Here is a 27,723-nt window from a genome sequence, read left to right as displayed (position 1 = left end):
ATGGACGGTAGGTACATAAACAGTGTCTGGGATAATGGCTTGCATTTTGATATATTTGCAACAAATTGTATTGTAATAGGTCGTTATGAAATTGTCCTGATTAATTTAAAACTGATATGTGCGATCTTAATGGACGCCAATGACGTTAAATAAGCACCAGACTTGTTTGACTAGTGACTCGGATTCGAAACCGACTCCAGTTCCATTTTCCTTGAATCGGACTCGCGTCACGATGACAAATGCTTCGGAATCGGACTGCGTGACTCAGGACTCGATCATTATCACATTCCTTTTTTTTTAAAACTAGAATTGTGTTTATGAACAAACACATAGCTGTCTCGGGAATAGTTTAAGTGGTATCTGGCATGTAGGAGTTTCATCAAAGTAGGATGTACATGAACACACGTGTAAGGTTCTGAAAAAAAATTGGTTGTGTTGAAGTGAATAAAGTGTTATTTAAATTGACACAATTGAGAAATCAGTAAAATCTCACATGATGACGTCATCATGACGTCAATATATTTCCCAAGTAAAACACATATATTACTATGTATTTGTACAGTTTCATTCCAATTTGATTGCTAGAACTCGGGATATAGACATTTGCTTTATGTACATGTTAGATGACGTCACATAACTAATGATGACGTCATCAAGAAGTCATTTGTAAAAACGCAACGTTATATTCGGTTTTGAGTCTGCGTCTAGTTTTGAAGTTAATCGTATTGCCATTCTTGTCAATGTTTGCAATTTCAAAAAACATACTGAAACATTAAAACTTAAAAAAATAATACAAAATCAGTTGATGGCATGACATGACCTTATATTTTGTATTACTATCAATGTACCTACCCACCCACCAAGTTTCATAACGATCGAATATCCGCTTATATAAGTTTCAGAAAGCAAGTTTTTGATAACGTCATGATGATGTCACAATTATTTGCTAAAATTGTGTGCATACACCTATGGCCTAGCGAGCCTAATGCAAAAGGAACTTTGAATGCATACATGAAATATAATTTAAACTGAACAGACAGAGTCACAGTCCCTTTTGGAACTAAAATCGCCTGTAATTTGATACCCGATAACGTCATCATGACGTCACCTATATGCACACATTTGTATCAGAATTGATGTCCATAACAATTTTGAAATCCGTGTGTTGTTCCGTTTGAAAGAATAGGCGCGAAGAATAAATTGTCAAGGGAAAACCAACACGAACACGAAAAGAGCGTAGAGAATATAAATCTGTATACATGTATATACAGTACTGGTGATGCGCTTCGCCTCTGGAAAGCATGGCACAGTTTTCAACTTGAGGCAGTTAGTTTGGGCCGGTCCAAGTGGGGAGGCGTTGCAGTTATCGCACGAAAAAAAAGACAAATTACCTTAATTGAAGAGGTGAATCAATGTGGTTATTCAGAGAACTAAGGAAAAGTTATAATTTTTACGCAAACATTTACCATAATTCGGTCGGGGAAGTGGTTAAGAGCAAATCAAACAACCACCTCGGATCCACTTTTGTTATTAAAATTATTGTCGGCCAATTATCCTTCATTTTTTTTGTAATCGTTATCAACAGAACAGCAGCCCCAGATCAGCCCCGAAATTCAGGATTTAGTCGCCAAGACTGCTCAATACAAGGCCGAACTAACATCAATACAGGTAAAAAATATATATTTCTTTGACCTTCATTATTAAAACATGCACAATCATTTTCTTTCCCAGGCCGATGCGGATAGGATTCACCGTGCAAAAGTATTCCTGACAGATATTTTCTAATTCACAATCATTGATAGGTGGATGATCCTCGGATTGATGGCACAGTGGCGGTAAGAGAACCACATTCAGTTCTGCCAAATGTCGTAGTCAGCGTCCAGTACAACATTGCCAATTGTCCGATAATTGGGAGAGATCTCCGGGGCGACACTATCAACTATTATAGTATGTACACTTTACAAGACAATATCGTCTCATTTAGAAGCATATAATTATAACTGATATTTTACATAATACAATTAAACTTCAAGGTCGCACTTGTATCTAAAACTCAAGAGAAAAATAGGCAGAACGCTTAGATGTTTCGCTTATCTGCCATTACCTTCATGTAAATAATATCTCTGTTCAGTATTTCTAAGGACTATTCTTGGCGCGACTCGACCGATATAGTTCAGAAAATAACATGAACACATTACATCATTTGTACATTCTAGAAAATACAAATTATAACGAGGTAGAAAAATGTTGCTATTTACCCAGACCCCCCACAGTACAGAGCATTGGAAGGTACTGGACCAAAAGCGTTGGGCCAAGACCAACTGAGAGAACTGAATGACATAGAACCTGAATCAGATGGCCAAGATACACATCAGATCTCAGTCAAACAGGATTTGGAACCTCTGGAAGACGGTCGAGAAATAGGAAATACTACGGTCAAGGAACTCGCAGAGACTGGGAGGGATGTGCATGACAAAGAAAAGCTAACTGGTAAAGAATGCATTGAACCACTTGGTAATTCTATAAGAATTAATTCAATAACGCGTACTTACCAAGCGCATATATCCACCAATTGAACTACAACATTGTTATCCATGCTCCGTAAGTTATAGACATTAGACCCCTTTATGCCTACTCCCGGCTGGGGAAAGAAATTGGTATCAATCTCGCTCCAGCATGGTGCTGGAATAAAACGTTCATGACTAAGTTTTGACAATCCAACACCCTGGAACATCCTATGATGTAACTGATAGCTTAAACTTATGTTAAATCATCACTCTTGATTAATCAGACAAACAGGAGAAAGGAGATTGGTGGTTTATTGGGATGCGAGTCGTACGTGGTCCGGACTGGCAGGGGGGTAATGAGGATGGCGGCTGTGGATGCGTTGGAACGGTGGTGCCGGTACAAGACGTAGAGAGCAGTGAGTATATGAAAATTAATCTTCAAACTAAAACTTCAATATCAATATCTGCGGTAGATCACTTTGAACCTATTTTTTATCGAGATCGAAGCACGAATTTACTTACCAGCGAAGAAGACAGTGTTTATACATCCTTAGGATGTGACCTTAACTGTTGAAGAGAATCCACTTTAATTTATATACGTCTTATTAAAACACACAGTAAATACCACATGTGAAAGAAAAAACGTTTCCTTCATTTGATCCTTAATAACTCTGTTGTTTTCGATTGGAATTAAAAACTTTCAAATCATGTGATTAACAAAATATGACAACTTTTATGGAGCAATTTTCATTAGCTTTGTGCAAAAGAGTGAGATTTAAAAACTATATTAACTTTCATGATTTGTCACTACCGACTTGACGCGTCCTTCGATGTTGATAATGCGTTGCAAACGGGGCAGAAGCCACGTGCTACGCCCTAGAGCTTCTAAAGTTATACAGGATCAACTTTTATTGAACACCTCTTCGATCGTTATCGATCGTTTGCAAGGATACCAGGAGTAATGCTGTATGCCTCAGAGGCTTCAAACCTCAGCACGTGGCTTCAGCTCGTCTCCAGTGCTGGATCGACATCGGAGGACGTCAAGTTCAAAGTGGCAAATTCTGAAAGTGGGCATTTTTTACCGTATGGGTGTTTAAATATCACCCTCCGGCACAAAACTGAAAGAGGCTGTCTTAATATAATGGGTCATACCTTGTCTGCCAGTTCAGTGTTCTGCTTCACAGGCTGAGGTATTCCTGCTACCGGCAAGCAGTTGTAACCCAGTAAAACCTGTTCACGGTCGGGTGGCCTGTAACTAAACCGGCTCCCCCACCAAGCTTCGGCACGGTACGTATCTTGTGAGGGCACCGACAGGAAGAAAACTAAGACCCGTCAAAGGGCAGATGAGCTCTTTGTGGAGCAACGGCCATTCTCCGGAGAACTCACTCCACAAAAAAAAAATCTACAGGATCTTCTTGGTGCAGCTGTCAGATTCGTCTGCCCCTGAATTCACCGACTTCGTCCTTAAAGGGGAACACATCGTTTTGGGCAAGCACGTGTTCTCTATGTTGCCCGGGCGTCCGCGCCGAAGAATGCAGTGTGATGGCCGTCGTCACTCCAGCGTGGTATAGCGGGACTTCGTGTCCTACTGCAGCGACCGAGCAGTCGTATTTACGAGTGGCCTGCTCGCCACAATCTGAGGAGGGCCTAATAAAAGGAGTGTTTAACATTCAAACCCTCCTCTTTCCGGGCACAACTCTTTTCTTTGGGCCGGCCCTTGAAATATACGGACGCCGCGAACTGGACTGGACCACGGATTTCGGATAGTGATTTTAAACTTAGGAACTCAACAACAAACTCAACAACGAACTCAGTCGGCTGAATATGGACATTGTGGTTCTGTCGGAGACCAGATGGTTGGAGACAGGCAGCATAAAAAACATTCTTCTGCATTTGCAAACCTGGAACAGAAGCTCAGGAGCACGGTTTCGGTTTTTCGGTCTATAGAACTTCCTGCTGAAGTACGTGGATACTCCTGTAAGCGTTTCCCCGCGGTTGAAGAGGATCCAGATTCGCGCTGAAAGCGGATAGCTGCCCATGCTCAGTGTATATGCACCGACTTGGAGAGGGACGAGGACGTGAGGGACCAGAGTTGCTGACTCGAGTCATGTGACTTGGACTCGAGTCGGACTCGAGTCGCTATTTTTGTGACTTGTGACTTGACTTGTAAATACCAGCTTTGACTTGTGACTTGACTTGAACTTGCAAACAATGACTTGTGACTTGACTTGGGATTGCAAAAAATGACTTGTTACAAACCCAAGTCAGATGCTAAATCCAGTAAAATGAATAGTTCCCACTAGTTTCAAAAGTTTTCAATACGACTGTCACAACAAACTACACAGTTTTCAATGACCAAGTCTCTTGCTTAATGTAATGGTTGAACAAACTTTGAAAGGAACCTTTCATGAAAAGAAAGCAGGCCTTTGTCAATTGCATGTAAAATACTGGATAGCCTAACCCATTGGTAGGCGTTTAGTATACATGAACATTGAACAATAAAGTGTTAGTATACTACATGTAATCGAGTGAGTGAAGTCTTTTTTTCATGTCATCTCAAAATTTATTTCTGTAAAGTAAATTTATTAAAGTATACAAAGGGCTAATATCCGACAGATATGTGATAAACTACAAGAATAGTAATAGCAACACATTGAAAAAGGGGAATTAAGGAGGCATGTTCAAAATAACTCGTAAGTTGACGCCAGGTTCTTTTAGCTTATTACAGCTGGACAAAATAATGTGCAACTTGACGTGTTCTTGGACAAAGATACTTGTGACTTGACTTGTGTTTAGACCAATTGACTTGTGACTTGACTTGTGACTGGACCTAATGACTTGTGACTTGACTTGTGACTGGACCTAATGACTTGTGACTTGACTTGGACTTGCAAACAATGACTTGTGACTTGACGTGGACTTGCAAAAAATGACTTGCTGCCACCTCTGTGAGGGACAGCTTCTACGTGATCGTGGAAGAAGAGATTCGCTACGTTCCAGAACGGGATTCGCTGTTGGTGATTGGGGACTTCAACGCCAGAGTTTGAAAATGACTGCGGGAACTGACCCGACAGCCTTGGCGAACATGGTGTCGGCAAAATGAGCAGCAATGGTCAGATAATCTTCGCCGGACGGATCTGGGAGCACTTTGGATTCCACCAAGATGGCCGCCATTTCCTGCATAAACACGTATTTTAAACACACACAATTTAACCCACTTGACGGATTTTGATTATTTTGCTACTGAATTCTATGTTTTTGATTATTGGAAAGTCAACATTATAACTCCTTCTTCAGAGCTTCTTTGTGCCATTTCTAACCAAAAATGTATAAAAAAAGATATAAATAAAACGCCAGATAATTACAACAGAGAAGAGATGACAATGTGGTTGATGAAGTGCGAGCCGAAGGCGTTTAAGGCTCAGAGGATGATTAACTGGCTCCCTGACTGCCTCCTTATTCAGCTCAATAGATTCAGGTTCAGGCCTTAAAGCCAGTTTCAAAAGCTCCAGACCATCGTGACGGATCCAGTCCTCCTCCGCTGACGCCCCACAGTACCAACAAGTGACGGCTTTATCCGATAATGGTAAGAGGCGATTCATATATGATTTACTTTATTGGGTTTAATTTGGTTGGCTTATGGCTCATGCTTCCTCGTCGCCCGCCTTCCACATCTTACACTCTTGTGTTGTAAGCAAACCTACCTACCCAAAACAGTGCTATTCTTCATATGTAGCAATACTCTTTACCGGTAAGAAGAGCGCAGAAGAATCCCACCACCAAGATGTGTGCTGATTCTACTAGCGGATACTTGTCTGTAGAGTGCCAACCTGCCTTCCTGTTTTCATGTAGCGCCGCGCCGCTAATACCTCTACCACTGTCACCACCATGCATGTTAGCCTGCCTATCGTTCTGTTAGCAGATGTTTTGACTGCATGGCTTAGATATGGTATAAGGAAGCTTCTGAGTACTTCCAGAGTTATAAATTCAAGCTTCCACGCACATGGTCACAAATGTATGATTTGATGCCAAGATTTTCCATTTAGCCCCCCTCTTGGTGATTATAAAGCAAAAAAAAAAATGGCGGCCAACTTGAAAATGGCCGCCATCTTGAATGTTTAAGTAGCTAATTGGCTTTATTACAAAAATAACCCCTAAGGAGTATTTGTGCCGATTTTGGTACTTGTATCCACAATTGAAAGATTTCCCTGCAATATTCAGTTACCTGCTGCACAATACTGGCTGGATCTTTGTGAGAAGATCCAAGTTGCGGCAGAAACTTGGAACCTCCGCGAGATGTACGACGGCACACATACTGCGTCTGACCGAACCAGAAGGAAGGAAGCACCCCTGACATCCCTGCAGGATCGTCAGGGAAATCTTCTTATTGACACGGATCAGCAGCTCAAACGTTGGATGGAGCACTACGGGTGCTCTGTACGGCAGAAACTCTGACATCGATCTTGAAGCCATTGACAAACTCCCAGACCTGCCATGTATGTCTGAATTGGACTCCGTCACTGCTGTTGAGGAACTCTTGCGGTCCATCAGTGAACTCTCCGACAACAAAGCTTCCAGTACCGACAGCATACCAGCTGAAATTCTCAAGGTCTGTACAGGACAGCCCTGCCCTGCTGCAACTCTATCACTCGGTCGTCAGCCACTGGAAACGTGGCAGGTGCCTCAGTGTGTCAAGGGTACTCAGTTTATGCAGTTGTACAAGAACAAGGGGGAAAATCCGACTGTAAGAACTATCTCGGGATCTCCTTGCTGAACGTGTTCGGGAAGCTGTGACTAGGCTCGTGCTCAAGAGGCTTCAGGTTCTGGATGAGCGCGTCTACCCAGGGAGTCAGCGCGGTTTTAGACCAAGAAGGTCTCACAATCGACGTGGTTTTTAATCTACGAGAGATGCAAATGAAATGCAGGTAGAAGCGTGCGAACCTCTACACCACATTCGTGGACCTCACAAAAGCCTTCGACGCGGTATGCCGAGACGGATTGTAAAAAAGTGTTTGAGAAGATTGGCTGACCACCGACGTTGCTCAAGATTGTCCAGTCATTTCATGACGGGATTGAATCCCGCGTCTCCTTCGATGGCGACGTCTTGGACAGTTTCTCTGTCAGATGCGGAGTGAAGCAAGGGCTGGGTGATGGCGCCATGTCTCTTCAACAACTACTACTCATGCCTCCTACAACATTCCTTGGACGGCAACACCCTGGAAGTCTACTAGCACACTCGCTCTGACGGCGGGCTTTTCAATGTGCAGCGTTTCCGAGCCAAGACCGCGGCGTCTTGCTCCACTGTCACGGGCCTCTTGTTTGCTGACGATGCCGCGCTCGTTGCTCACTCAGCGGCCGATCTTCTGACCCTGTTTTCGGACTCCAGATCAGTGAGACAAAGACGGTCCTTATGGGTTGATAAGTCGAGAGCCAGGTAACACCTTAGGTGTTCTTAGCTAACGTGAAGAAGCTAGCGTGTGGATGATCTCTGCTACCTCGGGTCTTGCGTCTCAAGTACCCATGGAGGCGGACCTTAACAGACGCATTTGACGAGTTGCGGGCTGATTTGGACAACTCAGGAGGCGCGTGTGGGAAGCAACAAGATTAGGCCGACAATGCGTATGTTGTGTGTCTGTGCTGCTGTATGGATCCAAGGCCTGGTCGGCTTATGCTGCGCAGATCACCAGTCTCAACAGCTTCCACCTGCGCAAACTGAGAAGGATCCTGGGCGTCAAGTGGTCGGATCGAGTGTCAAATGTGAAGCTTCTACAGCGCACTCAATGTGAAAGCATGCACATTATCCTCACGGCGCGCCGGCTCAGATAGTCTTCCAAAGAGAACCCACTTCAGCGAAGTCAGAACTGGAGCCCGAGCTCAAAGAAGACCACTAGTCCATTTCCAAGACCACGTGCGGGACAAACTGCGACACTGCCAGATAGAGAAACGAGTTGAGGAGCTTATTGAGCAAACCAAACGAACCAAGGCGCGGTGGCATGACCCTCATGGATCGGACGCGGCCAACCAACCTTTTTTTACATGATTTAAATGTTTGGTTTAATTCTATTAGAAATCAACAGAGTTATTCGCGATCAAAAGCAGGAAGTGAAGTTTTTGATAAGTAGTGTCATCTTCTCTTCACCCTCTGCAATAATCCGTGGAAATTTGCATTTAGTTTTAGACAATATTTTTATTGTTTAGAATCTAGAATTTGGGTACGATGGGACTCAGGTGTTTTGGCCGAGTATCGCAGCGGGAGAGAGGGTGGTCAATTTGATCTACGTATATACGACAACGCCCAGCGAGGTAATTACAACATTAAAAACAAAGGTTTTATAACTTTTCATAAGTGCATATCACCTGGTTGCTTACTTATGTCTTTAACGCGACAAGAATTTCTCTTGAGTGCATCGTAAGTGTACAAGGCAAATGGCTAGAATATGAAATGATGTATACATGGCTGGTTATTTTTGACGCGTTATGAATACATCTTTTCTGTGTCTTAAACAGGAGTAAAACACGAACTGGTTGACTGTGATGGCTGTAGTGAGCGGGGTGTTGTTGGGATCCGTTGGAAGTGTCTGCAATGTGATGATTACGACTTATGCCACAGATGTTACAACGAGTGCAGACATGATCAGCGCCATCCATTTATGAGGATAGATGAGCCTGGTGATGAACCCGGGTACGACCAAATATAGATTCCCATTTCTGCCATAATGCCTGTGTCATTCACGAGCTTGCCTAACACAACGTTATCAGGGCAAGTCATGTTTTAATTGGAATTCGGAAAGTACCCAGTTTGACAAAGAAATGTAAATAGGACAAGAGATACCAGGCTAAATTTTTCAAATGAAAATATGCATGTCTTCTTAGATAACAAATATAGTGTCAGTGCAAATTTGTTAATATTAATCACAAAAACAAAACGTCTGTGAGTCCTAAATTTCTTTTTTTAAGTGTCATTTTGCTGCTCAAAACAATAAAGGGTTTGATGAAGGTTTTCAGTGCGAAATGCCGACAAACGGCAACATCAACTGATACAGAGCTCTTTCAAATCAACTACGGCCTAAGGCTCTCTAAAGATGACTTAAATAAGCTACTAAGTTCAATATAATTAGGTTTCTACATCAATGATTAAGTTGGCTTTTTGTAGCAAGATCAACTGAGATTGTACGGATCAGTCACTGCTTTTGCTTGTTTTCCCATAGTGTTGAGGTACCTTGTCGCTTGGGCGCCAAGAGATTCACGGCCTTCGGAATTTTCGCAGGAGCAAAGGTGGTGCGAGGGCCCGATTGGAAATGGCAAGCCCACGAAGGTATACACAAATCACCCACACGCATTTGCTAAATTACTGTATTTGTCCCTCTTGTTTACGTTCTTTCCGTTTATTCAGCCAAAGCAGGAGCCGTAGACAGAAGTGGGAAGTGGACAGAACTGAATTGTTCGTGAAACTTTTCATATTGGAATTATTGTAATAATAGATTTTACCTTTCTTAACGACAAATCTATCGGTGATTTTTCTTCCATCTAGCATAATGTCAGCCATCTTGGATTTAAAAATGGCTGCTATTTAGGACCTACGGTAATTTGTATCATAACTTTGGGCCACGATTGTCATATGAAGCCCGTTTTGGTGGTAAATCCTACGTTTTTGATACCAAGCAACCCACGTAAATCATTGTTGACAGGGTTGACAAAATGGCCGCAATTTTAAACCAATGTGCATAATAAATTTGGACTAGGAATTCGTATGAAGTTGGTGGCAGACCTCATCAGTTTGATACCAAGGAATCTAATTAACACATTTTTTGGTGAGGCATCCAAAATTGATGGCAGCCATCTTGGATATTTCTAAATAACCGCCATCTTGGATTTCAGTGAAATAGATACATTGCTCCTGAATGTCGTACGAAGTCCATTTTGGTGGTAAACCCCTTGTTTTTGATACCGAGGAACCCGAGCAAATCATTGCTGGCAGGGTACTCGCAATTGATGGCAACCATCTTTGGTACTTTTGTGGCAAGCCCATCAATTCAATAACGAGGAAACTAAATAACAAGTTGTTATACCGTTATAGATGGCATGTTTCTCTTAATAAAAGATGTTTCAATCCTCATGCAGATGGGACAATACTTTGAGTGTTACCTAATGGTTACCCACAGCACGATTCTAATGACTGTTGGATATGATTTAATTGACTGCTACCTGACTGTACAGATCAGAAGCAGCCCGGGCTAGGTCTATAAACCACTGTTCACCTGACAGCACAGAAACTGCTGTGAAAAGCGCCAGGTAGCATCCACCACTTCCCCTTGTACTGGTTACTGAGATGTTGAAGCTTCGCTGCTTTCCATATATAATGTAGCCATGACAGGACAAGGGTAGGTCTGCACATGTGATGCAGATGATGCAGAGAGCCACCCAGCAAAAGCAACCCAGGCATACCGATTACCTGAAGTAGATACTAAAACTTACATTAACACGTTCTTGTATCAGCGGCACTGTCCAAATATTTCCAAGAATTGTGCACCTCGTGTTAAAAACATGAAACTTCGCATACTGATTGTTCATGCCATGTAGAAGATAATTATTCAGATATAAGACGCATTTCATATTTGACCTCTGGTGACCTATAAGAATCGATTACCTTTACATTACTACCATTTTTAACAATTAATCTTCAAAACTCAACTTTTCTATGACGCAAGCCTTCCTCATTGGTCTCCATGCAATGATGATCAGATTTGGAAACAATCATATCTTACCTCCTGTAATCTTTGAGAGGCCACTGACCTTAGTAAACCTCATTTATGGCTATTTGTAAGGTTTACTCTCAAAACCGAACTGTTTTAGGACCCACACCTCTCTGGTAGGTGTTAATGCTATGAACAGAAAATGCGCTATTATGTACTGTACATACATGTAGGACGTTTCATATTGAGCATATATAGTGACCTGCCGATAGGTCGATCATGTCGACCTATTTATAGATATTTATAAGATTTACTCTTGTCAATTCCACCTTTTCATGTTCCAAGTCTAAAAGTTAAACCTTTGTGCCACGATAGGAATCTTTGGATGTGAAATTGTTTGTAATTGTCGCTATTAATCATGTGTATTCATTGCCTAAGCCTCAATATTGCCAAAGAGGTATTGCATCTATTATTTTACAGTCATGTTATGAATTCAGACCCCCATGCACAAACATCATAAGGCGACCTCTGAACTCCATTTTTCTATTTTTCATGGCAGACTCAATATGACGCGATTGGAATAGAATGCAATGAAATATTTACAAATGTCAAGCAGTATTCAATCTTGTTTGCTTACTACACTCCATTGTATTTAGATGGACTTGAATAACCACATTTTAACCTTCGTTTTACCAAGCCCGCTTGTCACTATTAGAGAGTGATGCTGGTATAATGTACCTCTTATTTTTTGTGACTGCGCCCAACCCTTAAAAGGGGAAATAAATATCAGAGGTCTTGATTGTTTTGGGGGTCTGAAATCATGACATGCTGTAGAATAATTGATAAAATACACTTCTTTTGCACTATTTATATTGTATAGGGGCAATCGGGGTATACAAAGTCCATTTACTCCTCAGAAAGGTCACAAGGGGTCAGATATGAAATGCCTTTTTTTTTCAATGGCATGAAGACCTGACATGCAAAGTTTCATGCTTTAACCACAAAGTGCACAGTATCCTGTCACTATACCGCTTATATATTACCAATAATTAACAATCCAGTCGATGAAGGGCAACACTTATTACCTTGCAATAGATCCTTTACAAAATCATCTGCATCACATGCTCAGACGACCATGATCATGTTGACGTGAGTTTGCCACCAATGCCTTTGAGTCCATAACACAAATTATTATGTCCAAAATGGCAGCCATGTTGAAATGTCCAAAATGGCTGCTATTTAATGGAAGAACCACATCAACAATGATTTACATGTGCTCCTTGGTAGCAAAAAAACCCATGGGGTTTGGCACAAAATAAACTTCATTTGACATTCAAATGCAACGTTATTATTTGAAATAAATCCCAAATGGAGGCTATTTTGAAATTTCCAAGTTGGCTGCAATCCATTGGGAATAGCCGGTCAACAAAGATTTACTTTGGTTCCTTGGTGTCAAACACAATGGGCTCGCCACCAAAACGGACTTTATATGACAATCAGATCCGAATTATGATATCAGTTAGGTCCAAAATTGAGGCCAATTTAACATCCAAGATGGCCGCCACATGGTAGTTGGAAAAAATATTACCAATGTATTTATAGCTTACTAGGAAGGTAATATGCAATATTTTCTATTTCACGAGACGACAAAAAGTCCTGATTTTACCTTGCGATAATATTCCTCCCATTTCACTCTGATCATGAGCCACTCAATATCGGTATACTATGGGCTCCGTGCGCCAACATTTTTTGAGAGCCCCTTCAGTTGGACGGGACACCGCGTGTGCGTACTATGAGCTCCGTGCGCCACCAAAAGGGAAGGCCCTTTTACCTAACAACGACGCCCCATGGGCGGGACATTTCACTGGTTGACGCGCACCGTTCCTTGTGTGTGACGCACGTACACCAGGGGATTTGTTCTATTTACGCGCAGTAGCCGCGCTTCGCGGCAATTGAATTGCAGTCAGGCAAGATTGCGTCAGTCGGTCAACCCCACCTGTACTTCCTTTGCCGGTGAGGGGGTGCTTGTGAACGGAGCGGATACTGGTTCGTGCGCGAAGTACGCACGACATATTTAGCCTGAATGTGCACAAAGATGAGCCATGGGCTCCGTGCGCCAACAAGAGGGCGCCCTTTTACCTAGCAACAATTTCACATGGGCGGGACACATACATGTCGCACCGTTCCTTGTGTGTGACACGCGTACATCAGGAGATTTCTACCATGTGCACGCACTGACCGCGCTTCGTGGCAAAATATTGCAGTCAGGCAAAATGGCGTCGTTCGGTCACCCCCCAACTGTACATTCTTTGCCGGTGAGGTGGTACTTGTGAACGGAGCGGAAAGCGTCGTTGGCTCGCGATAATTCGATCGAATTTAACTTGCGATGGTATTCCAGACTAATCCCCGCCCGAAATAACTTCGGATTGTGCACGGAGCCCATACTTTTAGTTACAATATAACAAATATTTTGAGGAGCAGCTATACAATAAAGTTTAAGAAATTACACAACTTGAAAAAATGCTCACTGCTGGCATGTCATAAATATTGAGATAAAGAAAATGTAACGATTTCCAAGAAACTCAACTGCTTCAACGTTAAAGGTACTATTTACTCCCTTTCTGATACATATAGAGGAGTCCGTTGGAACTGTTACAGAAATAGAAAAGCATGAAACTGCCGATAGTTCCCGAACTTCCTATCGTTCCTTAGTGAAAGTGCAATGGGCTGCAGGTAACTCCAACTATTACCGACGCGGGTTTGAGGGACAAATGGATTTGCAATACTTCAAGAAAGCAAGCAACGGGGAATTCTTTATCGAGCACCTCCCAACGCTCGGTATGTTATATATAATAACAATTTCATTGTTGGCACATACAACTACTTTGCCTTACTGTTATGCGGACTCAACAAGCACTCTATCGTTATTGCTACACCAGCAGATCAGCAAGGTTGCCCTGCTAGCAGAATCATACAAGGGTGATCCTGAACAAAAGTATTTATAGTTTTACACTAGAATTTGAAATAACCCAACAGCACCACTTTCAAGCGAAACACCATCTGCGTCTATTAGTGTTTTACGACAAGGCGGACACAATCAGAGGGCGCTATTTGTTTTTGGTTATAAACACAAAATAGTTTACAGTGATCGCAATCACCGTGTTCATTCAATCACCGAAGCATCAACTCGCCCATCCAGCCTTCACCTATATTCCGTACGAATTAATCATGGAAATTAACCGGTGTTCTTCTACAGATGCAACAACATGCAGTTCTTTGTTCGAAATCGGAGACAAAGTTCGTTTGAGGGACATCGACTTAACCCAGCTTAAGGACATTCAGGAGGAGCATTACGGCTGGGTAGAAAAGATAAAAAATGCAAGTAAAAAACACCCCGTACTTTCAAGACTCCGTCCCAATCAGGCCTCTTCTATTTTGAACTTAAGCGCCTCTCAATCCGGCACGTATGTTCTTCCTCTCCACTTTTATTTGTGCGCATTCGCCAAAATCTTGCTACTGCGAAACAGTAACGATTTTTATTTGAAAGCACCGTGCATAATTCGATAGATTATCGAAATAAATGCTTCTGAATGAAATCAAATACCTTTATTTCTTTGGTTTATTCACCATATGTTGTGATTTTCATTAAATGTATTTGTTTAAGGAAATGTCGTTTACGAGCATTATCTGTCTTCCATTCATTCCCAAGCCATCGTCGTTAAAGGGGACAACTTCGGTTGAGACTTTTGAATTGCTCTCTACTTTCCCCATATATACCACTTATCATAGCAATTAAATAATGTTTCAGCAGCTTTTCAACTAACAGCACTAGACAGTTCACCTAAGCGAACATTTATAATACACATATGTTTGTTTTAGATACCTAGTGCGGACATTCCTTTGTTTCGTGTAGTTAACAAAAACCAGTGTAAAAAAAAACCCTAATTTTTCTCAAACTGTGACAACTCTTTCAACCCAATTGTTTTTCTATGATTCCCTTAAGTATTTCTCTTCATTTTGCCACGAATAAACCTAACCCAAAAATGCCTCTAAACCTGTTCTCCAGAGAGGGGAAAACCTCGTGTGGTCGTGGGCAAGGCAATACAACGTCGCTGTTACATGTTTATGTGGACATCTTTTGTTTGGAAGTCCACACAGTGAATGTAATACTTGTCTACACATACAAACTGACACACACATTATTTTACACGACACATAAAGACCCACCATTGTTTCCTTCTTTTGTTCCCTTCGTTTGTACTCCAACTTTTCCTCGACAGCTCCAATAAGGTTTTTACACGAAATTCTCCCAAGGACTCGGCTCAGGTCCTCGTCATTGTTATCGCACACACCCCATCGTCCCAGCCCTCAATCGTATGATTACCTGTAAGCAGAAGGAAGTCGCTATCGCGATATTCCAATTTTGGCTTAAAAACGCCATTTGGATAAATACATTTAAATCTAAAATAATAGTTGAATAATTCCGACAAATTGTAATGCATAATTCTAGTTGTAATGAAATAAAAGGGTGAACACATAACAACACTATTCAAAAAACAATTGTTGGACGAAACGTGCACCGACGCCTACGTTGGGTCGTCTTGCACCATGCAAAAAAAAAGATCACGCCGCGCTATATCGGTCAGCGGTACAAACAAAAAAAGATGGCTACTTTCTTTCAGTAAAATCGCACAGGTTGTTATTACATTTTAACAACTTAGTTGTTTGCAGGTTCATCTGTTTCGGTACTCTGTGCACGTGATGAACAATTACTGACGTCACTACAAATGCCATCTGTAACTACAGCACATTATACGTACATTATACAGTTACAACCAAATCGAGCATAAAGTTCTGTAGATATAGGCCTTTAATAGAAAATTGCCCCTTTAATGGACGTCACATGACATTTGATGATGCCATCACTTGAATTTTCATCTGTAACACATCCAGGTATGGTTACATATCAAGTAACAATCAATTAGACCGGTGGTTCTGTACATATAGGCCTTAGAAAATGCCATTTTAATGTGACGTCACATGAAATGTGATGACGTCATGATGACGTTACTTCAATTTTCATCTGTAACACATCATCGGGGACCATCTTCGGCTGCTGGTCTTAGTGTGTGTTAAGTCTAAAGTCATTCAAACATATGAAAGTGCCAAAGCGTATGGTTTGAAGAAAAACGTGTACAAAACCTATGGGGAAAATGTGCATCATTTAATGCTACGTAACATGATACCTGATGACCTCACGATCACATATTTCTTCCACGACCATCTGTGGGTGGTAGTCAAAGTGTGTACCAAGTGTAACGCCGATCAGATTTACGAAAGTGCGACAGTGGAGTGCTTTAAAACATGTACAAAACCTATGGGGAAAATGTGCATCTTTAATGTGAAGTAACGTGACACCTGATGACGTTACGATCACGAATTTCATCTAGGACCATCTGTGTGGTATGCTAAGTGTGTACAAAGTGTAACGTCGATCAGATTTACGAAAGTGCCACAGTGGAGTGTTTTAAAACGTATACAAAACCAATCGGGAAAATGTGCATCTTTAATGTGAAGTAACGTGACACCTGATGACGTCACGATCATGAAATTCGTCTAGGACCATCTGTGAATGGTGGTGTAAGTATGAATTAAGTCTAAAGTCGATTGGATTTACGAAGATGCCAAACTGGAGTGTTTTAAAACGTGTACAAGACATATGGGAAAAAATGCATCTTTAATGTGACGTAACCCGACACCTCATGACGTCACAAACACGAATTTGTTCTAGGACCATTTGTGGGAGGTGGTCTAAGTGTGTACCAAGTCTGAAGTCGATCCGATTAAAAAAAAAAGTGCCAAGGTGGACTGGTAGAAGAAACGTGTGTAAAACCTATGGAGAAAAAGTCTGAAAAAGAAGGGGAAAAAAAGAAAACAAATCTTAACGAAAACAAGAGCTGTTTCGGTGTGTACACCGAAACAGCTAAAAAAACAGAAAAAAAAAGAACTCACCAAGTTTCAAAGTTGAACAAATGACATATTAAAAACATGGATGAGCTTGCAAAATCATAGTGTTGTTTCAGTTAAATCCTGAATATAGCCTGAGTATAATTAGTGAACTAAAAAATAAACGGAATTCAATATTAGAATTCTGCAGTTATTTAAGATTAACCTTTATTTCCTTTTTCAACTCAGTTTCCAGGGCGAGTGGGTGAAGTTAAGATGGTCAACAGTATGGGAGATGTTCACGTCAAATTCGGCAGATCTCTCCTTTTCTACGATGTCCGTTGTCTTCAAAAAAAGACACCTGGGGACTTCGTCATTAGAGGTTTCACTCTATTTTTATAATAAAATTTATTAAAAACAATGTCAACGCAGCTTCCAAATGATGAAATTTAGTGAATTTAAATAAAATAGTCTTTGCTTGCCAGTCGTATCAGTGATAGCGATAGTAATAGTCTACGGATTTCGTGATGGCTCCTTGCACAAACAAAGGACTAGAGCGCTTTCTGGCCAGCTTGAGAGCCACGGGACATAGTGCGTGCGCGTACTGGTCCGCGCTCGTAATTTAATATAGCCCTCTGGCTTGTGCAGAACAAAGTAAAAGTACGCGAGACTGTTTTATGCATTTTTGCCACTGATACGATCTCCCCTCTAGATCCATGCCTCCCCTATTGGGCCCCTTTAAAAGTGGTCATAAAGCGTTAAAGCGTAAAATCCATGGGTACTGTAGTAGAAATGTCATGTGCTTAAAGGGAAATGTGTCCTGGAATGAGCCCAATTGGGCTACTGAACACGCCTTTAACAAACTGTTTAAAGGAACCTTTAAAAGCAGGATAACAACCACAAAAATATCCTTCAAAAGGTGGGCGTTTTGGTTTTATTCTTGTGATATGCGTGAGGGAACGACTTTTGGGATCGACTTTTTTCGCACCCAGAATGCTGGACTGTTCATGCTAGCTATGTTTCCAGACATAAAGACTGTCTTCGCCTTTTGCTGACCTGTAAGAAACCACATTTGTGCATTGGTGCTGTGTGTAATTTATGTGACATAAACAACGTGTACATCGTAAAGTGACTAAAACGACAGAAAAATCGGATACGTACTCCGTCGTGTTCGATGTATACAACCGAAGTTTTTCGTGTGTTTTTTTCCGGAAACGGTAAGACATTATGTTGTTTAACCAGATGTTTGAAATAGGATAAGCAAACAATTCAAAAACATGAACATTTCGTGGATTTCAGGACGCAGTGCCCTTGTAAGGTCTTCACAGGTTAGCAAGGAATGCTGCATGGTTATGCATGCAAATATCCTGTAACTAATTATTCTAAATGAGTTGACACAACATATTTTTGCAAGAGTGGCTAGAATAGAATGGCGTGGTGCCACATCAGGTCTATTAGGTCCTATTCAGGTTTATTTAGGTCATTTTCAAAACTACATTCAGCCTACATTTAGCTCCATTAACAAACTACATGTCTGAGGCTGGTAATCAATACGAAGCCTATTACTTCCGGTGTCAGCTCCATTAATTAAGAACATGACTGACACTGTTGACGAAGACAGAGGTGGAGTCTTTGCTCCGCCTTAAGCTCCATTTTAAAACTATATGTCTGAAACAATCTTTCAAATGTGGATACAAGTTCCAAAATCGGCATAAATACTCCTATAAAGGATTACTCATTCGATAAAGCCCATTAGCCATTCGAAAATTCAGCGGCCGCCATTTCTTGCAAGATTTTTTTTTTCAACAAAATCACCCAGACGTTGCTTTCATTGAATGAACTGGGTGTTGAATAATACATTTGTAACCATGCAGAAGCTGAATTTAGAACTCTGGAATTACCCAGAAGCTTCCTTGTCTAAGCCATGCAACAAAAACATCTGCTAACCGAGCGCTGGGTAGGCTAACATGCATGGTGGTGTAAGTAGTAGAGGCATTAGCGGCGCTTTGTGAAAGTAGGGGGGGGGGGGGGTTGGCACTCAACGGGTTTGTATGTGCTAGTAGAATCTGAGGGTTCTACTTACCCGTACGGTATTGCTACATATGCAGAAGCAGTACTGTTTTAGGTAGGTGGGTTCTCGTACAACAAAATAAAACCCAATAAAGTAAATCGTATATGAATCGGCTTTACCTAATGGAGTAAGCCGTCAATGGTTGGTACTTTGGGCCGCCAGCGGAGGAGGAACCGGATCCGGTTGCACCACTGGGGCAGTTTAGACTGCACGACTAGTTCTGCCGTCCATTTGCAGCACATTTTCGAGATAACGAGAGGTGACAGAAGGCGTTGGAGGATTTCCAACATGCCGCTAGTATGCTATCTGCAAGGGGCACTCCTTGGAAAATGCCCAAAGAGGTCACCACGCGGCGAACTTCGTGGGCGGGTACTTCACGATATGCCATTCAGGCGATGCGATAGGCCATTCAGGCGATGCAATAGGCCATTCAGGCGATACGGCCACAACCTATAGCCAGCGATCGCATCGCTGGATGCTGGACGATGCGGTGAAACCGTAGTTGTGAACACAGCCTGTTGGTCACCGCAATTGGTGTAGTCCGATGGAGGCAGGCATACCACTTAAGGTTCCGGACAAGGGGGCTCGTGTATCTAGGTGCCAGCCAGAATTGTCCGACTTTGACACGCCAGATGCGAAGTGACGTGAGTGTGTTGATAAGCTTTTCTGTGTCTATTGTTCATATGTGCGTCCCTAAACACATAATGTTCCCTCCTTGCAAGCTGTCCTACGACGGGTCCTCCACCCTCTCCTGCTCCCTCCTGGCATCCATTCTCTGTTGGCTCTGAAGTCGTTCCTGGTGTCTTTCCCCACTTTTGTGAATTTCCCTTTGTAACCTTTTCCCTTCTGCAGCTGCTTTCTGAGAAATGTGACTGAAGGGTAGGAAGGGGACTGAGACGGACAGCGGCTGCAGACACATCCTGTGGCACTGACAACCGGCTCCTCTTGTCAGTGGTCAGAGCTTTCTTCCGCTGAGGGGGAGCGGATATAGGGCTGGAGGGAACGGGGATCGGAGCGACAGGAACAGTTATTTTTCTGTTGGGCTGCATGCATGTATCCGCTCAAATGGCACCACTTTGGGCATGGAGTCGTCGCAAGAGAACCAGTTGCCACTTTTCTTGAGTAGAGTGTAATAGTGAGCGCCGTTGTCCCATCGTGGTTGATGATTGCTGTCAACTCAAACTGTGCTCCTTGGAGTGAGAGCAACTCAGAAATAGTCACGATGGTCTGGAGCTTCTGAAAGTGGCCTGGAGGCCTGAACCTGAATCTCTTGAGCTGAATGAGGAGGCAGTCAGGGATTCCGCTTATCTTCCTCTGAGTCTGAAACGGCTTGGGCTCGCATTTCATCTGCCTGCCATGATCCAAATTGTCCCCCGTGGTTGCACCACCGAGTGCATCTCTTTCTCTCTCCTCTGTTGCAATTATTCGGTCTTTTATGTATGAATTTTCACATTATTTGTTAGAAATGGCACAAAGAAGCTCTGAATAAGCTGTAGTATTGTAAATTCGACTTCCCGATAGGCAAAAACAGTGGGATTCAGTTGTTAAAATTGTGTGTGGTAAAATAGGTGTTCATGCAGGAAATGGCGGCCATCTTGGAAAATGGCGGCCATTTGAAAATTCAAGTGGCTTATAATGGGATTGTTCAAATAAATGGTTCAAGGGGGATGAACATACAGATTTTGGTGCTTGTATCCACATTTGAAAGATGGTTACAGTTATCTGCTGCACTAATTTGAGAGAGACATATAAAGGACTGTCTACATAGCAACGAAAACTCTTTCTTCTAGCACTAGTGAGCACGGATCTCTATTGCGTAAAGATCAGAGTAGTGAGCAACTGAGCAAGCTGACAGGCAGGTGCTTTCTGTTGTTGCTTTCGATCGCGGCGTTCTGCTGTTGCTTTCGAGCGCGGCGACCATCCTTTTACGTTTGAAGTCTTGGAGTTCGAACTCCTTGGGTCCTAGCTCTATGATACAATAGTGCCATGTGGTCAGGTTACAAACACTGAACTCCATCAGTCCATCAACGCTGACTTTTAGTGAGTTAGTCGAGCTTTGGCTACTCATACTCCTAGCCTTAACTTGCTCTTATTCAGCCCACAGTCTAAACGAATTATAATATTGCCCATTTGATATATATAGATACTTTGTGAATTATGCACAAACTTGTAAGATTTCTTTAATTTTTTTTTCTTAAAAGGTCCATGCGTGAAAAATGGTAATCTTCTCATCCAATCAGCGATAGTTGGGGATGACAGTGAAGTGAAAGAGATCCTTACCAACCATCCTGATGTGGTAAGAAAAATCAACACAACATATTTTTCATAGACGTAGTCAACTAAGTGTCCGCAGAGTTTTTCTATCTTTTTTTTCTCGGAAACAGTGAGGCACTAGGTGATTTTCCTTTTAACCAGGTCTCTTCAAAGGTATGAGTAAAAAAAATCTTGAATTGATTTCAGGAGGATGTCCCCTTTAATGCATGGAAAGACACACACCTGATTGTTTGACATACCTTATGTGGACATTCCTTTGTTTTCGTGTAGTTAAGAAAAACCAGTGAAACAACTTATTTTATTCAAACTGTGAAAACTCTTTCAAGCTATTTTTTTATTAATCCCTTTTAGTGTTTCTCCTCATTTTGCCACGGATAAACCTAACCCCAAAATGCCTCTAAACCTGCTTTCCAGAGAGGGGAAAACCATGTGTGGACGTGGGGAAGTCCACACAACGTCGCTGCTGCCTCGTTTATGTGGACATCTTTTGTTACAGTGAATGTCATGCTTGTACACGCACATCCACCCATGTTAACCAACGTTTGTTTATGGTGTAAATCGAAGGTTTCGTTCGTTCCTCTTTCCTTTTCCTTTGTTTGTACTATTTTTTTCGCAACAGCTTTTATTGGTTTTGTACACGTTTTCAATCGAGGTCGTCCTCGATTTGGTTCCTGTCCTCGATTCACCGATGATGCTGCACGTGTTTGTCCTCGATTTACACCATAAACCTACTCACACCGACGATGGTGGACGTCCTATTGTCCCTCTTTTGTTAGTACTCCAATTTTTTGGGAAGACTCCCATATGTTTTGTACACGACCCTAATCGCGGACGTATGCTGGGAATCGTGGACGATTTTGTTCTCTTTTGTTCTCTGGAATTTTTCGTCCACAGTTTGAATAGATGAACACGCCCACATGTGTGGACATTCCTCTTTTGTTCGTGTAGTTCAGAACATCTGTAAAAAAATAAAAAAATTTACTCACACTGCAAAAAATCTTTCAACCCATTTCCAACCAATGATTCCCTTTAGTGTTTCTCTTCATTTTGTAATAGATAAACCTAACCCCAAAATGCCTCTTAACCTTTTTTTTTCCAGAGAGGGGGAAACACTGTGTGGACATGGGCAAGTCCACACTACGTTGCTGCTACCTGGTTTATGTTTACCTCTTTTGTTCGGAAGTCAACTCAGTGAATGTAATGCTTGGACACACACCCACAGAAACCCACCTTTTTTATATTTTGGGTAGGCAAATTATCAGAATCAGCAGGGCGTAACTGCACTTCACTTGGCTGCTCATCACGGCCACCTTGATGTCGTTCATGCTTTGGTAGAAGGCAACGCTCCCCTTGAACAACAGGATACATATGGAGATACCGCCCTCATGTTTGCTGCTGTGGGGTGAGCAGTTTGTATGGACCCTTTCTACCTGTCAATCAAACAGCGAATTGACCGGTCACATCATAACCTTTGGTCAGATGTCCCTGGCAGTGGTCAATTTAGTGACACTGAGTACTTCGAGAAAATAATGTTGACAAGACTGCACTAACGACTATACCTTTAGCCGTTAAGTAAACAAAAATGTTGCAACTTTCAAAATACCACAATTTTGAAACATAAGTCCAGCTTAAGTTTGTCGTATATTTTCCTGCAGCCGTGCGTTACCGTTAGAATTACATCAGGACTTCCAAAGGAAATGTGCCTTATTAGTGATCCAATACCTCCAGCAAATACTTGTCTGAGTTTGGCAAATCATATTGTTTAGCCTGCCTATAATCAATCATTCAATAGAAACAAACCAGATGTTGTCCAGTACCTCCTGCTCGTCGGAAGCAACCCAAACACATCCGAGGAACGTGGACTCACTCCTCTCCATGCAGCCGCTGGTCAGGCTAATGACAAATGTGTACAAGCACTGCTGAGTTCCCAAGTGCAAAAGTGTGATGTGAATAGCCAGGTTAGTTAAGTATGATACGTTTATATAACGTTACCAAAGATATAGTAAAACGGCAATTTCACGTAAACTAAATACTTGACTGGATCAGCTGGATCGTTTTGTACAATTTGTTTCAATATTGGTACCCCCCGCTGCTATGAAATAATATAAAAGACAGTAGAACGGACACTGAGTACGTGTGCAATCTATTTCAAAAAACAGCTTTATTAGGCTTTCCAAGTCTCTTAATAACGTTACTTGATTGCCCTACTGAAAAGGTACATTTTGTTCCTGTTACGTGGTTTTTCCTCTTAAATTGACAGGACATCAACGGAGACACACCATTGTTAATCGCAATTGGACGTCCGGGAGATAACAAGGCGATGTTAGGTTTATTGATAGAACACACGACAGATGACGGTCTGAGACTGCTGAACCACATAGGCTTCAACTCCTTACATTATGCAGCCTACCATGGGAAGAAATAGTATGTACATGGTTGCTACAAATACATGTGAGGCTGCAGACAATAATTTGTTTTTAGAGTGGTTTATAATCCGGAACAAATAACTTCATTTACAAGGCAAGTAAACAGCGAAAATCACTATGCACAGCTTTAGAGACACATGAGCGAAAAATTGAAAATTAAGGCGTTAGCGATCTTGACCTTACGTACTTTTCACAGGCTGTCACGAGAGGGTGCCCTTAAATTAACAACAACTCTGCTACTGCAGCAGCCCCTTACAAGTGAATGCTAATGAAGTTAATGAATGTAATGCGTTAGTGTCTGAGACCAATGCACATGGCGACCTGATCGTGTTCTGTCCCATAGATGGAGTAATCATTGGTTCGGTTGCGCGAGACAGAATAAGAGTGTCAGAATGACGCTCCTCCAAATATGTAGACTATAGTGTCTGTGTGGCCAGTGATGTCAATGATAAAAGCTTTTGTCTGCGCGGCTGATAACCCTGTATGGCTTATTATGTGGCTGAATTGGCTTGTGTATTCCATAATAACGCACAAAAACATGTGTACATGTAGTCAGGTTCTTTGGGATATATGTGTAGGGATCGCTGTTGCTATACATGCCGTGGACGAGGCGGTGTTGGATGCAAGGGCGGATCCAGAACACAATTTTTTGGGGGGCCAAAAAATGTTGGTCCCCCAAAAAAGTGGGTCAAAAAAATTACGGCGTGGGGTTCGGGGCCCGCTTATGGGCCCCGAATTTTTTTTGGATTCTAGATGATCTCTGTGATGCGATCTGAGGCAATTTCTGACCACTTTAACCAATGTTTTTTTGAGGAAAAGATGGTGGTGTACTCATTGCCTGCCTTTATTGCGATGTCACATAAACACAAAAAAAAATGGTTTCGTTTTTTTTGGGGGGGGGGGCATGGCCCCCTTTGCCCCCCCCCCCCCTGGATCCGCCCTTGGTTGGATGGAGCTGACACGTGAATGCCTAATTGAGCCCGGTCAACATACTAGCTCCAACATAGTTGCAGCCTGAGTGTCGGGCTCCAAGAATTGGCATGGCAGTCTCCAAATGGAGAACGAATTCCCCCATGATAAGTGGGAGAGTTTCTGTCCATTTCGTTGGATCGTCTTGCGCTTTAAGCAAAGCCTGGGACTGGCGATGTAATAATTTAACCATGCCGTTTGCTGCTGAATGATAGGCTGTAGTGTGGATCAAGCCAATGAGATCAGACTTGGTACATGCATAGAACAACTTATCAGAAACATACCCAAGATATTTCATGACTATAGGTCTAAGGGTTTTGGAATTATGGCTAATTAATTATTCATAATGCACGAATAGTAATTCTGCTTTGTGTACACTACTTATATGGGGAAAATCAGGGGTTTTTTTTCACCGCGCGGCAACCCGTGATCCGAATTTTATGTTTTTAGTATCAAAAGATGCGCAAGACTCGAGGCTAAAAAGTCAGAACAGCTCGGGTCGCGATTTTTAAGGGTATTGCGGAAAAAAAAGTTGAGGGTGGAGGGGGCGGATTCCGCCCTGGTCCTTTTAGGATTGGGGGATGGAGGGTTTTGGTAAAAAATCAGAATAACACACTCAAGCCCTGATGTCTGCTGAAACACTTCTTTTGTATAACTAATTATTAGCACAAAACAATAAAACAAATTGTAAAACGAACCACTTCTTTTACCATGCAAACATGTAACTATAAACTACAATAAATATAAAAATAAAGACCCAGTCTTTTTGGTAGGGGCATTTGTCCAGACGCCAAATTGGAAAAGCGCACCATGTCGGCCGACCGGCTCAAACGTAACAATTTTGTTTTGTTTTGATGTGACACTTGATGAGTTTGCAGCTATTAAAAGCTTGCCTTCTGAATGGAGCCGCTCGGTTCTGTTAGAGAGAGTGGGAGAGGCACAGGCACCGAAGGAAGGCCCAAGTATATTGCACACCTTTGCGATATATAAATCTGGATGGATTGAAAAAATCATTATTTCAATGTAAGTTGTAAATCGTTCACAGATTAGCTATAATAACACTGTTAAAATAAATCGAACTGAAAAAAATATACAATTATAAAACTCGAGTACATTATAGAGATATGGAATTGCCCACGTTTGCCCGTGATCCTGGCTGTGCTTGTAATTATAGTGATTGAATGCACCTCAATCCCCCGTACCAACAAACACAATACCAACTTGGTATTTGAAACGCAATAATGTGTTTTTCCTATAGTGCCGTCGAGAAGATTCTGAAACGTTTACCGTCCATGATCAACATAGCTAAACGTGATGGTTTTACGGCGCTGCACCTCGCTGCTACCAATGGCTACACAGAGATTGTAAAGACATTACTCAAACAGGTCAGATTTATTCGGAATGTGGTTCATTTTGCCTTAAAAATAGTAATTTTGAAAACCAGAGAAAATCAAACTTGCCACAATTTTCTACGCGATTCATGTTTTCAAAAACCTGCCCATTAAAATTCAGAAATTTCAGCTTATTTTTTTAATGTTTCACTTGTCAAATGAAATATAATTCTTTATGCATACCAGCAGATGCATTGCTGCACAATATAAAAGGCCTAAAAATCTGGACTATGTTATGCTGTAAAATGTTGAAATACCTAATTGTTCAATGACGTTTGTGTTTCAGGAAAATTGCGACATCAGTGCTCGAACTGTGCTGAAAAGGCAGACAGCTCGAGATCTTGCTGTAGAAGCGAGCCACCAAGAGTGCATCAACATTTTGGACGCCCACGGATCATTACAAAAGTAGCGAAAGTATACCTGAATTTTTCACTCCTTTCAAGTAAGAAATACATAGGCTTTCTGATGCGATTATGTCCGGTAGTCAGGCTATCATCTTTTACGTGTTGTTGCCAAACCTTTATGGAGAACTCTTTCGCTACCAAACACATCGGGATCCACACACAATTATTTGCTATTCAGTTTTCGCTCGCAATTGCACATTTTGGCCAACTTTATCAGGCGCCAAAGAGAATCGTAAAATACCCAATGTTCGTTACTGTGGTGCTTGGCATAGCAGTGTGACGTGCATTGTTTTGGTACGCTGCTTTTTAAACGTGTTTTGCATAATACAAAATTCAGGGTGTCAGCCCGAATAAAAAAAGATGAGCAACAGACAGAGGGACAGATAGAGAGATAATTTTTAACTAACTGCGAATAACCATAATGATGTTTTACCAAAAACCAGGAGTAATGACCTTTCCGTTGATACCCTGGATGTAGACCTCTGGTCATGTACCATATTTCCATTGTTTTAAAAATGGTTTATTATAGACTTTGAGTTAAATTTTTAGTAAACTCGGTTTTGCACACAGCCAGACATAAGCGAATGGGTTCAAGCGTTTATATTTCACTTTATTAAGCATGAAAAAAAACCACAAAAAAACACAGAATCACTGTTCCGTTATTTGATAATCTTAATCATTCAGAATCCAACACCTTACATGCATCCCGAGGTATCCACCTAGCTTCTTACACAAAGTCTTCATCGGTGGTGCTTTTCTTCCAGGGCCCAATTCACCTGAACATTGGGTGTTGATCACGTAACTTCTCAATCTCGTGCTAAATGCAAACCTGTAAGGTTGGGAAGTGGAATGTTGAAAACCGTTTTCATTACATCCCTTAAAATAATACACAAGTCACAATAACGAATCCAGTGTAGTTAACTTAGAAGTCATTTTACACGAAGATTCCTTTGAGATTTACATACAATTGTCCAACATTGAAACTCAAATGCATGACCAGAGGCATGCATGCAAGATATCAATGAAAGCTTACGGACCATAG

The 27,723-nt window shown here is 41.8% G+C and overlaps 1 protein-coding gene across 1 annotated transcript; it reads left to right on the top strand.

Annotated features, from left to right (window-relative positions):
- Positions 1–27,723, top strand: LOC119731970 (E3 ubiquitin-protein ligase mib1-like). Its single transcript, XM_038205310.1, has 17 exons — positions 1–7; positions 1,586–1,668; positions 1,803–1,947; positions 2,263–2,490; positions 2,792–2,923; positions 8,706–8,810; positions 9,015–9,189; positions 9,716–9,822; positions 12,081–12,091; positions 13,840–14,038; positions 14,457–14,582; positions 21,419–21,513; positions 22,742–22,893; positions 23,284–23,449; positions 23,752–23,915; positions 26,145–26,271; positions 26,564–27,723. Exons 1-17 carry the CDS (start codon positions 1–3, stop codon positions 26,684–26,686), a joined length of 2,145 nt encoding a protein of 714 aa, XP_038061238.1. The 3' UTR covers positions 26,687–27,723.

Source organism: Patiria miniata, unplaced genomic scaffold (assembly GCF_015706575.1).
Source record: "Patiria miniata isolate m_02_andy unplaced genomic scaffold, ASM1570657v1 HiC_scaffold_24, whole genome shotgun sequence".
In the NCBI taxonomy this organism is placed as follows: Eukaryota; Metazoa; Echinodermata; class Asteroidea; order Valvatida; family Asterinidae; genus Patiria; species Patiria miniata.
The sequence above is the reverse complement of the archived record's forward strand: the minus strand, read 5'-3'. Positions and strand labels throughout refer to the sequence as shown.